We start from the raw sequence: 12,209 nt of genomic DNA, 5'->3' as shown, positions 1-12,209 counted from the left end.
GGAAAATCAATTTTGCTGTTTGGTAATTAGGGTGGAAATTAGGAAGAGATTTTTTTTTTTTTCAAAAGCTACAATAATTGGGAGCTTTGCCTAATTTTAATTACTTCTTAAATTTTTTTTTCTTTAGTATTTTATTTCTTTATTTTTATGGTATTTAAATATGAAAATTACTCTTTTGAGTATTTTTTTTTCTTTTATAGTATTTTTTAAAAATGATTTTTTATTACTTTTTCCAAGTTACCTAAAATGTAGAAAAAAATCATTTTTTAAGTTTTTTTTTTATTTTAATGCTTTCTTGAACTAAATGTAATTTGAAGGAATGTACTAAAAAAGGAAATACAAAAAAATTAGTTTGAAGTAGGGTATAAAAATAATTTATTAATTTTAAATTTATTTTCTTTTTCTTTTTCTTTTTTTTTACTTTTTTTTCTTCTATTTTTCCTCTTTATTTTCTTTCCTTGCATTTTTCTTCCATACTCTCAAAAAAAAAAAAAACTAATAAAATTGCTATGGAAAAGAATGGGAATGCTAAAAGATTTTTTCCATTAAATGAAAATATATTTTTTAAATAGTGTAGTGTTTGTTTGATATATATTTATTTTAAAAATAGGAAATAAAAAAATATATTTGAATGAATACTAGATGTTAGTTTGGATATATTTCCATTTTATGTTTTTAAAATAAAAAATAACAGTAACTTTAATTTTTTATATTTTAAAAAATTACTTATAAAAATTTTAGCATTTGAAATAATAAATTTGTTTTATTATCTCTTTTTTTTTAAAAAAAATTAATTTATAAAATTTATTATCTTAATTTAAAAAAAAATTATTGAATTGCAATTTTTAAAAATAGAAAATAACTAACATTTTACAAACAACTTTTTCAATGGACAACCAAGTAATAATTTTTTCCCTTACCCTTCCTTTTTAAATGGATTGATTCACCAAAAGATAACATTGACTTGAGGGAGGGAAAGGTGTGAAAGAGATAATCCTCTGAAATGAGAGTGGTATCTCTTCTCCACCACACTTCTCCTTTTCAATGGCTGTCTCTCCTCTTTGGATTTTTCCCTTGTAACCCAATCATGAATTTCCCAAAAAGAAAAAAGAAATAAGAAAGTTCACATTGGGATTGCCTTCTTTGCCACTCCTTTAACCAACAATGATTTCAACTTTTGTTTTATTTTTTTCATTTGTAGTGGTGAATATGTAAATTCCAATTTAATATTATATTTATATTCTCAAAAGACATTCTTCCCACTTACACTTCCAAACCGACAAATCTGGATTGGGAAAATATATTTTTAATGATATCGGGATGAAAAATGAACCCTGATGTCATTTATAACGACTCAGATGTTGTCCGCTCAAAAAAAATATTAAGTATTTGAAACTCGTTTTTAAAATTTTGAAAAATTATTTATAGTGAATATAAAAAAATCTTCTAGTAAGTTTGGAAAATATCGAAGTATGATAATTTTGTAATTTGACCGAGCATCTATTATCGAAAGCCTCCCAAATTGAATCAGTAGCAACATATGTCACAGGTCTGAAAAAAAATTTGATTATTTTAGAATATTTAATGGTGAGTTGGTTGAAATTGTGATTAAACTAACTGCTAATTTATTAATTAAAATTTTAAGAAACCCAAATCCAATAAATAAAACAATAAAGCAACTAGGAATCGTTCAAAATTAACAGTAACTTTCAAAATAAGGCCAAGCCGTTTCATGGAGTTATTCATCCCAGTTTACAGGACTGACGGAGTAAATCCAAATCCAAATCCACGCAGACTCGCCGTTTCTGGGAAATTATACTCACGCGCCTTGCGATCCCGAGTCAATCCAGTCCGAAAAGTAACGCGCAGAGGAGGGACCCACGGCTCCCAATTAATCAACGAAGTCCGGCCACGCGTGAGGGAGAGCGAGTGGGGGAAGTGGCCGCAGCGCCACCACGGCCCTTTTTTATTTAGGTTCGTGGGGAGTCAGCCATTCAAGCAATAATTTGCGCGTTCGCCGATCCTCTCCCGCCTGGAATTTTTCCTCCTGTCTCTCTCTTTCGCTATATGCATTGCTCCAATTTCAGTCTATAATTTCAATTTCGATTTTTCTCGAAGGAGTAGAGAGACTGTGATGGGATGAGGTAGATGGTAGAGAGTTCCGCCCTCGTATTTGACGACGACGACTCTTTTGCTTTTATACTCCTTTTTCTGGAAATTATCTGTTATCTTCTTGTATTCATTTCAGGCCTTTTATTGGTAAAGAGGCTGATTTTTTTGGTGTGTGATCGGAGGAGAATGTGGGTTTCTGTTTGAGACGGTTTTCGAGGTAATTTACTGTGTGTGATACGTGTGGGTTTCTGTATTTGGATCTATCTGGCCTTTTTTTGCATTATTTGGAGGAAATATGAAGGAAAAGTTGAGATGATTTGATCCGTCAGCGTTTTGACGATTCCTTAGAAGAAGCTTCCATTGTTTCAAATTGTTTTTCTTTGATTTCACTAATGCTTCCAAAATTCTCGTGACCTTCTAGAGTTTCTGGTTTTGGGTTTTGGGTTTTGGATCTTGTGTTTTTCTTCCATAATCTATGGCTATCTTTCCGGTTTATTGAATTGGGAGTGTTTGTGTCCCAATTTTGATTCTTTCGATTGTGAGTCTGTCTGTGTTTTCTTGAATTATTATTGTTTACTGTGGTGGTGGTGATGGGGTGTGCGAGCTCGAAGCAACCGCGGTGCCGGCATTGCCAGAACTCGTTTGCGCCGGTGCCGCGAAGCTACTCTATGCACGTCCACCACCCACCGCAGAGCAAAGGCGACAGCTACCATGTGGTGGCTCTCACCTCCACCACATTGGGCACTCTCAAGCTTGATACTTCTCATCAAAACCGCAACTCCCATGTCAATGGTACTATCGTTGAAGAAGAAGAGGATAAGGAGAACAAGGTGAATGGGAATGAGAATGTGAAAGCTGGGGACAAGAAAAACAAGGGATTCTCCATGGGACTCATTGAAGCCAAGACTTGGTCCAGTATGATCAATGAGAAAATTCCCAAAATTGCTCCGAAAACGCCTATCAGAACCCCTCCGGGCGAGCCCGAGACCATCAATGCCTGGGAGTTGATGGAGGGGCTTGAGGACGCAAGCCCTCTCCGATCACCCAATCATCTTCGGAGCTTTTCTTTTGATATTGATCGGAGGTCGATCCCAGCTCCATTTGAGCTCCCCAAGTCGAGATTTCAGGAAAACGGGGAGGCATCGCCCAGGCCCATGTGGCTGAATTTGGTAGACAGTGAGATGAATCCCAATTCGAATTCAAAGACTGCTGTTCCTGAGTTTGATCCTGAAGTCATTTCCATGTTCAGGAAATCACTCCAGGAGCTTCCCTCTGACGACCCTTTCCATATAAAGGATGATGAGAAAGTGCAGGCAAGAGAAGTAATGGATGCGAAGAAGGTGAACGATGATGAGAAAGTGCAGGCAAGAGAAGTAATGGATGTGAAGAAGGTGAACGACGATTATGATTTTGATGTTCTGGATCATAAGAGCCAGTCATTTGCCAAGGACACGGTGGTTGTGTACTTCACAAGCCTAAGGGGAGTGAGGAAGACATACGAGGACTGCTGCCATGTTAGAGTGATTCTAAAAAGCTTGGGCATTCGGCTGGATGAGAGGGATGTGTCCATGCATTCAGGGTTCAAGGAGGAGCTCAAGGACCTCCTGGGAGACGCCTTTAACAGCGGCAGCCTGCCAAGAGTCTTCCTGGGAAGAAGGTACATTGGCGGGGCTGAAGACGTACGAAGAATGCATGAGGAAGGCCAGCTAGAAAAGACTCTGGAAGACTCTGAAAAAACAGAAGCTGGAGGCAATAGTGGCAGCAGAACTTGTGAGGCATGCGGGGATATTCGGTTTGTGCCTTGTGAGACATGTTCAGGGAGCTGTAAAATCTACTACGAAGGCGATGAAGAAGATGACGATGAAGAGGGTGAATTCGGGTTCCAACGCTGCCCAGACTGCAATGAAAATGGCCTCATTCGCTGCCCCATATGTTGCTATTAGTTTGGGTATCAACCAAGATTTTTCCCAATTTTTTGTGCTTTTTCTTCTTTCTGGATTTCTTGTGAGTTGTTTGCTGTACAGTGAGGAGTTTTTATTAGATGAATGGGGGATATTCATAAGAAAAACAGCTAGAGAAGACAGCAACTTAAAATCTGTTGTGAGTAGGTTTGTTTCTCACAATCCCCGCTCATCTCTTTGCAAAGCCTGTATACTTCCATAATGTTATGGTTCCACAAATACAAAAGGTTTGTATACATTTTTGAGAACATACTGATGATTTGCATTATGCATTTTCAACTTCTTCCTTCTTTTTATTATTTTTTCTTTAATTTTCCTTGAAACCAAACATTTATCACCTTCTTGGGTACATGGGTTATCTTGTATGATCCATCAACCCCAACCACAACCATCAAAATCCGAGTCTTGATTTAATTTAATACCATTAAATTAAGAGGTCACAGATGACAAAATGTTGAAATTCATTGAGGCAAATGAGGTCTAGAATGTGACAATTCAAGAATTCGTCAAGCCATAAAGAGGGGAAACGCAAACCAAATCAGACCATGGAAATCCACCTTGTTGATTAAAATATTTGGTTGGTGTCTATTTTATAGGAGGGTAGTTTGGGGGATTTATTATAGTGCCAATATGAGAATTTAATACTTTCCCGAGAAACTTCTTTTGTATTCAAACACCAAATATCCAAGTCAAGACGGTGGAGAATAATCAAATGAAGAATGGGATTGTCAAACTTGTTTCCTTCAACTCCAAAAAATCAGCATGGGATGAAGGAGTTGGTGCCCTCCAAGTTTCCACCAGAAGACCATGTCCTCTGAAAGCTACAGGACACCCAAGGAAAAAAAACCTATTGAATACTTCCAACCCTCAACAGAAGGAGGATGAATAGTAGTTTTCGGGATTTCAGCAATCTTCTCAGAGACTCGAGTTCATGATAAGAAGCCATGAACCCCCCATATGGGGAGTTCTTATTTCCAGCCTCTCCTTGGACTGGAATCTATGAGATTGACAGTTGATACAACCCAGAAAATGGAAACCTATGTGGTGCCACTACCGATGGGACACCAGAAAAATACAAGTATTGGGAGCCAAGGATGTACACATCTCTCTTTACCTGCCCATCTCACAATTCAAATCCTGTTCCTGCATTCACATTCATATGGGGCTCAGACCAGCAAATCAGTATAAGCTACATGACATTTCTCCATCTAATCAATCCTATTCACTTTGGGTTGGTGCACAAAACAACATTTAAGAAATGAACAACTCCCTTCCCATCAAATACAGGTGCCATTAATGCTTGACAAAAATCCAAATCCATCTTCCACCTCTTGGTATGAGACTTATCTAAATCAACAACACCCCATTAGAATCATATGTTTTGATTGACAAGGAAAATCTATGAAAGAGACACCAAGAAGTTGTGAGCCCACATTGTACCCTAAAAGTCGTAAATTCAAGTTAATCATCTCCAATTCTTATTAACGATGAAAAAAAAAACAAAAAAGAGAGATATGGATGCATACAAGGCCGGTGAAGCAACCCTAAAGGTCAGCACAGTCTTGGTAGTTGAGCTCAAAAGGAACAGTACATATGTCATTGACCAACAAGAAACAGAGCATTAGAAAATCAGATCACAGGTGATGGGAAGCAAGTAAGCATTAAGGTGCCGGCTAACTAAAAAGTGTACCTCATTTAAAAGACAAGGACACTAGCTGGATATTAAAATGTTAACAGAAAATGAAAAATTATATCCAATGTTCTCCCTAAGGGCAGTCAACCATCTTGATTGTTTATCTAGTAAACCTACCCTACGACCAATCAACTACCTATAAAGGTCAAATTTAATCCGCCAGCAGTTATATTCATGTTTGCGCATACCAATGTGGTCAACATTGGATCAAAAACTAAGCCCAGGAGCAATAGACCCAGAGATCAAGAGTCCTTGACCATCCCCACAAACAAAATTGCCCCAAAACCAAAAATTTAGGCTAAATGAATCAAGGGCCTCACAATAACTAACCTTATCACGAGATCGGGTCCTTTCCCACATGGGGGGTCTAAATAACTAATTGTAGAAAAAAAACCAACACTATGAGTTTTTCAGATAAGCTTCTAAGGTTGGATAAGATACAGTGGCATTGATCTAAAGATGCTAAGTTGTAAGGAAGTGCACTGAGTACAGTGCAACTTCTGAGTTACTACCAAACAACTCCCCCAAACTAAGTTGCTATACAGTGAGAGTTTATTTATTTGTCGGTAAGAACAAAGAGGAACAAACTAAAAAGTAGTGTCAATCCAAAATTTTACATTTTGTTACCCTTATTGCCCAAATCAGCTGCTGCGTTTGCTGCACGAGTGAGAACGCCTGAAACCCAAAGAGCTCCCTTGGCAAAGTAGCTGCTGTTAACAAAGGCATTTGCAGCTGCAACAGTTGTTTTCCCAGTAACCACTGCAGCTGATTTGGTGAACTCCAAAAGCTGGTACCTATCTTCCACAGCCTGAGCGGCTTCTACACCTCCATAAATCTTATTTGCAGCTGCTTTACTAAACTCTGAAACATGGTACTTTTCATCCACAGATCGAACAGTTTCCACGCCAGCATATATCTTATCAGTTAGTCCAATTCTCTTGCTAAGCTCAGCAATCTTGGCTGCTGCAGCAGCAGAGACTCCATGGGCCTCATCAAAAGCTTTGGCCTTGATTAGTGCATCTTTGCCCAAAACATACCCCTTGGCGATCATGGTTGTGACCACTTCCTGTGCCACAGTTACTGCTTCTCTGGGGTGGTGGCCTGTTAGGATTATAGAAGGTTTGATTGAAAGAAGATAAGAGATTCAATCACAACCAGAACAATGAACTAGATGATATTTCTAATTTCTCTAAATGAAGGTGTGCTCTCTAGAATTAGGTCCATGGAAATTAGACATGATTGCCAAGAACCAGTGTACTGAAGATCGTAAACTATAGAAATTCATGTGAAGCAACCAAACAATGTCTTCACTCTTGTATGATTTAGTCACCAAGCAACCTGGCTTGTAGTTTGAACAACTCATTACTTGACTAAGCACAAACATACAAAAATATAGAGTTGAATCAAATGGGAGAATGATAGAAAATAAAGATTAGAAAAAATCAAACTTTGTTAATAATAAGGTAAATTTTCTATAAAATCGTGGAGTTTCTGAATTACTTGCATAGGTTTTCAAGTTAAGGCCAAGTCACAATGACCTCAAATTATAGGTCCAGCTATCCCACCTGACCAGCAACATTACTGATCTGAGAAACTCAGCTGTCCTCTCTGAGTTGTCTGCAAAGGTTAAAAACAGAGCACCATACGATTGCAGAAGATTTCTCAAATCATTCCTGGCTTGTTTATCATATACATGGAACCCAAATCCTAACCCACATAGTGCAGTAAATGTCTAATTATAAGCAAAATCCAGCAATAGTAAAGAATTCTCAAATTATTTCTGAAAAATGTTAAGATATTTGTTCTTACTTTGCCCTGACTTTCTTACAAAATATGCATCATCACTCTCACAATTACATATATGTTTTGTATTTGCAGTAAAATATCTGATGAAAAATGATTGTCAAATCCTGAATTTGTCTCCAATATGATGTGCACAGCCAGAAAGTAAAAGTTTTGCCTTTCCTAGGAAAATGGTTTACACAAAATTGAGCAGCCAAAGCTATATGAGATTGTACTGGGGTATATAATTTTTGGTAGAAAATCAATGCATACCATAGAGTTAATTTCATAGTTCCAGGAAGAATTACTCCAAGGATCAGATTCATCTGCGTATATTCCCCAGCCTGATATGCACACTCGTTGATCTACAATTGTGGCTCCCTGAAATATTAGAAATAGGACATGATAAGCAAATAAACTGCATGGCTACACATAACACAGACATACCGAGCTTCGAAATACTAAAGAATGAACATTCATTAAAGCATTTGCTCCAGGGCAAACAAATGACAACAAAGTCAATATATTTAGGCAAAAAAATCAACCTTCAAAATAGGGTTATTACAAAAATAAGCCATCGCTCATCAGTCGTTACCAAAAGATGAATGCAAAAAAAATGGGTCACTCCTTTTGGTGAAATTCTGATGTTGATCTTATATTGTGTAACAGGAAAAACAAAATATATTTAACCTTAACCAAAAAAAAAAAAAAATGGACTAGTTTTATTGTCATGTAGATGCCTATAATCCAATTACCGTGTGAAGTAAGGTTAAACCTATAAAGGCTTGCTAAAAGCTTCAAATCAACCTAGAGGCGATGATTTAAATCCATACTATCTCCAAACACGATAGCATAATCCCGATGCCAAATTTTTATAACTTTGAAAGTGGAAAAGCTCAGCAGAAGTCTTTTTGGACTGATTCCAGAGAAAACTTGAATAAAGGCCATTCTTTAACTAGAAAGAGAATTTTCCCATTAGAAATGCACTTTTCATACACTAGATTTTCATGTCAGCTGACACCATATGGATTACACACAACCATGTCTCTGGTTATGCAAAAATCAAGTTGCAGAAATCAAATGACTGTAAAATGAATCATCATCCTTTCTTAGAAACATACACAAGCAAATAGAACACCATCGAGAATTGAGGGAGGCAAGAGACTGGAAATATCGAGGTAGACGATCAGAGAACATGCAAATTCCGTCTTCCATTATAATGAAAGTATTCGTATTTATTACCAGGATAGCAGGCAGAAACTTACACTGAGCAAGATAGCAGTTTCGAGAGCATAGAAATCTCTAAATGTCACATAGGCAGTACAAGCACATTCGCCTGACCTGTTTTCAGTGGAAACAGCATCTATCTCGATTAGAATCATGTAGATTGTTATCAGATAACAAACTTATAAAATTAGCATCAGAGATCATATTGCTTATGACTTATGACTTATGAGTACTGCAGGACCTCTGTAGTCAACTGCAAATAGAAGCACATATCAAGCAATGAGAATTCATCTTTTGAATAGTACACAGAACAAACTCACAAACACCAAGTTTGAAACAAAATGGAGTAAAACGCTTGAGCCTTAGGAACATCACTTGTCGGTTTTTTAATAAAATTTGGCACTGGACATTGAAATCCAGCTAGAATTTTCCAAGAAAAAGGAAAAGAAAAGAAATTTTAAAAAAAAATTGAAATATGAGAAATTCAAAGTGATGGATTTTATCTAGTGCATGAGTAAATGACATTCAAACAATGTCTTGTGTGTGTGTTTTAAATACTTGGTTTTATTTAATCACAATGATTTCCAACAAGACAATCTAATCAGCCATCTAATACTAACAATGAAGCTTGTGCAAGAGGACTCCAATGAAACCATAAAAATGATCAAAAGTTCTCCCAACCCCAACTCTGAATGCCAGTCTGCATCTAATTGAAACGAAAACAGTCCAAAAGTTCTATAAAATTTATAATGACAGAAACAGAGTCGTTTACAAGAAGCTATATAAATTCAGACGTAAATGATTACTGAAAATACCTGATAATTTCAAGGTGCTCAATCATCCCACAGTGAATGAAAAAATCATAAACATCCTTCTCTGTTGCTTTAGGAGACAGGCAAGTAACTTCTGCAGTATAAGCTCCTGGATACATGGTTTTGAAATCTTAATAAGCACAACTTGCCCTCGAGCGAACCTGTTTGAAACATAGTGCATACATATATAATGTAAGAGCCCATGCTGGAATCACATAAAAATATCTTGCTTCATATCAAAATCCATGCCCAAACAAGACCATTTTTCAAGGAAGGGGTAAAGATAAGGAACATGTCAGAAAGAGATAATGAGCACAGCATTGGTCTATGTAATGATCAGGAGGTGAGGTCCATCACCCCTAATGGTTCCCAGTGCCTCAGAGGTCAATCTTTCATGGGTATACTCCATTAAACCTAAAATGACTGCAACACACCATGCTCCACCCCTGTCAACAGGGTGATTTTTCTTTATATGCCCTGGTAAAAATTGAACCATCCTACACTATTTCCATGTGCCATGAAGTGCGTATATAGAAAGGATGACCGCAATCCGCAAGCCAAACAGGATAAAGGAAAGACACAGAAAATTTTAAGTGCCTGTTAGGCAACATTTTCAAAAACAGTTCTTAATTGTTTTCAGGAACAAAATTTTATTTGGGACTCAAATATGAAAAACAGTTTTCTCGGCTTACTTTCCATGAGTTATAATATATTTATTTCCAATACAAAAGTTTTAAAAGTCTTCATCACCTTTTCAATTGATTGTTTCTTAGAAGACTCCAGAAAAAAATCCAAATGAAAACACTTAAGTTATCCCAAAAGACAACCTGTTTTCAAAACAAATTCTTAAAAAAAAAAAAAAAAGAATTCAAAAAAAAAAAAAAAAAAACCTTTTTCTCTGTAAAAGTTAGTCAAATGTGTTTTTGTTATAAAACAGGTTTCACTGTATTCAGTAACAGTTACTAAACAGGCACCGATAAGATTCAGGGTCTGCCTCAAAATCACCGGATACAACTTACCCAACATCACTAATAAGAAAAAGGAATTAAAGATAGATCATTTGCAAAACCACACCAGACAGTTTCCTAGAGATTAAGGTGGCTAATGGGCTCCAAGAAATTGAAGGAAAATAAATGAAAAAGCAGTTTTCATAGATCTTAATGAGGCAAACAAGAAAAATAACAGAAAAGAAACCCAAAAACTTCAGAAACATAAAATAAAAAATAAAAGAAGGGTGGGGATGGGGGTGTGTGTGGGGGCGGGGGGCGGGGGACGGGGAGGATACGATACAAACAATCACCAATACGCAGAGGAAATCAAAGTTGAATATAAGTATGAGTTTTACGTACTGAGGCTCTGATCAAGACCCAAGAGAGGGGTCTCTTGAAGTGAGAGATTGATCCTCTGCAAGGCCAAATTTCATCCACTGGTGATGGATTTAGCTTGATAACTCAGCTGCTGGTTTTGTGAAACTTGGGGGTGGTGCTGTGGGCCGGTGGTCGTGTCCAGTTACATGAAGGACAAGTGTATAGTCGGAATCCACAGAAGCTGACACACAACTCCTCCAATCGGTTTATTTGGAGTTGGTAGTAAGTGTCAAGACAAAATTATGTTTTTATTTTTTGAAAGATTAAATTATGAAAAATAACCCATTTCAATTCAATATATTATCTAAAAACTTTATATAAAAAAAATGTTCTAGAGAAATGCTCATTTTTTGTCATAGAATTCAGATATTGTCAAGGTAAAAATGAGTTGAATAATAATAATAATTTATTAATTTTAAATTTAATTTTAATTTTTCCTCTTAAATTTTCTAATAACCAGACATAAGATAAGACCCTATTTGATTATTGTTTTTTAAAACTGTTATAGAAAATAGTTTTGAAAACAATTTTTAGGAAACGGTTTTTTGTGTTTTTAGAAGAAAAAAAGTGTTTAAAAACTAAATTCTTTTTGTTCTGGAAAATAGTTTTTGTTTTTCAAAAAAAAAAAAACATGTTTGATTGGATTAATAAAAAAAAAATTAGAATAAGTAAAACAAAAAACATGTTTGAAAATTATTTTTTTAATTAATAAAGTATTTTCTTCCGTTAATTTGATATTATAAATATATAAATAATTTTCATATGTACAATTTAATTAAATTAAAAAAAAATCTATTTTGGAATTTGTACACCAATTATAATTTTCTTAAACAAATGATGATTTTGTCATCACGTGTAAATATATTAATTTCAATAATTTAAAAAAGAAGAAAGGGTTTGCAGGTGAAGGTGTAATGGTTGAGTGGAGCTTACCTTCATAGAAACACAAAAAACAGCTAAGAAAACTCAAAAAGAAGAAAGAGAAAATACGAAAAAAAATCTATTCTTTAAACGGTGAAAAAATAATAAAAACATCTTTTTATTATTATAAAAAAATGGTTTTAAAAAATGGTTTTTAAGAACATAGAAAACACAAAAAACAAAAACACACCTCCTTCCTCAAACAAAATTTTTGTGTTTTTTGTTTTCAAAAACAGAAAACAGATCGCAACAAACAGGCCCTAAATGTTTGAAGGTTTTATTTATTTTTTCTGTTTTGTGACTGGTTATGAAAAGCCCATAATAATTGTTGTTT

At 35.6% G+C, this 12,209-nt stretch overlaps 3 protein-coding genes across 3 annotated transcripts; 1 reads left to right on the top strand and 2 right to left on the bottom strand.

Annotated features, from left to right (window-relative positions):
- Positions 1-2,034: 2,034 nt before the first annotated feature.
- LOC117929654 (uncharacterized protein At5g39865-like) lies at positions 2,035-4,323 on the top strand. Its single transcript, XM_034850013.1, has one exon. The coding sequence runs from the start codon at positions 2,703-2,705 to the stop codon at positions 4,053-4,055; it is 1,353 nt and encodes a 450-aa protein (XP_034705904.1). The 5' UTR covers positions 2,035-2,702; the 3' UTR covers positions 4,056-4,323.
- Positions 4,324-6,145: 1,822 nt separating this feature from the next.
- Positions 6,146-7,129, bottom strand: LOC117929949 (binding partner of ACD11 1-like). The gene is made up of 2 exons (XM_034850396.1): positions 7,105-7,129; positions 6,146-6,867 (listed from the first exon to the last, which is right to left on the bottom strand). Exons 1-2 carry the CDS (start codon positions 7,127-7,129, stop codon positions 6,380-6,382), a joined length of 513 nt encoding a protein of 170 aa, XP_034706287.1. The 3' UTR covers positions 6,146-6,379.
- Positions 7,130-7,522: 393 nt separating this feature from the next.
- On the bottom strand, positions 7,523-11,129 carry LOC117929658 (binding partner of ACD11 1-like). The gene is made up of 4 exons (XM_034850015.1): positions 10,937-11,129; positions 9,591-9,748; positions 8,814-8,889; positions 7,523-7,929 (listed from the first exon to the last, which is right to left on the bottom strand). Exons 2-4 carry the CDS (start codon positions 9,704-9,706, stop codon positions 7,732-7,734), a joined length of 390 nt encoding a protein of 129 aa, XP_034705906.1. The 5' UTR covers positions 9,707-9,748; positions 10,937-11,129; the 3' UTR covers positions 7,523-7,731.
- Between the last annotated feature and the right edge of the window lie 1,080 nt (positions 11,130-12,209).

Source organism: Vitis riparia, chromosome 14 (genome assembly GCF_004353265.1).
Source record: "Vitis riparia cultivar Riparia Gloire de Montpellier isolate 1030 chromosome 14, EGFV_Vit.rip_1.0, whole genome shotgun sequence".
NCBI lineage: Eukaryota > Viridiplantae > Streptophyta > Magnoliopsida > Vitales > Vitaceae > Vitis > Vitis riparia.
The sequence above is the reverse complement of the archived record's forward strand: the minus strand, read 5'-3'. Positions and strand labels throughout refer to the sequence as shown.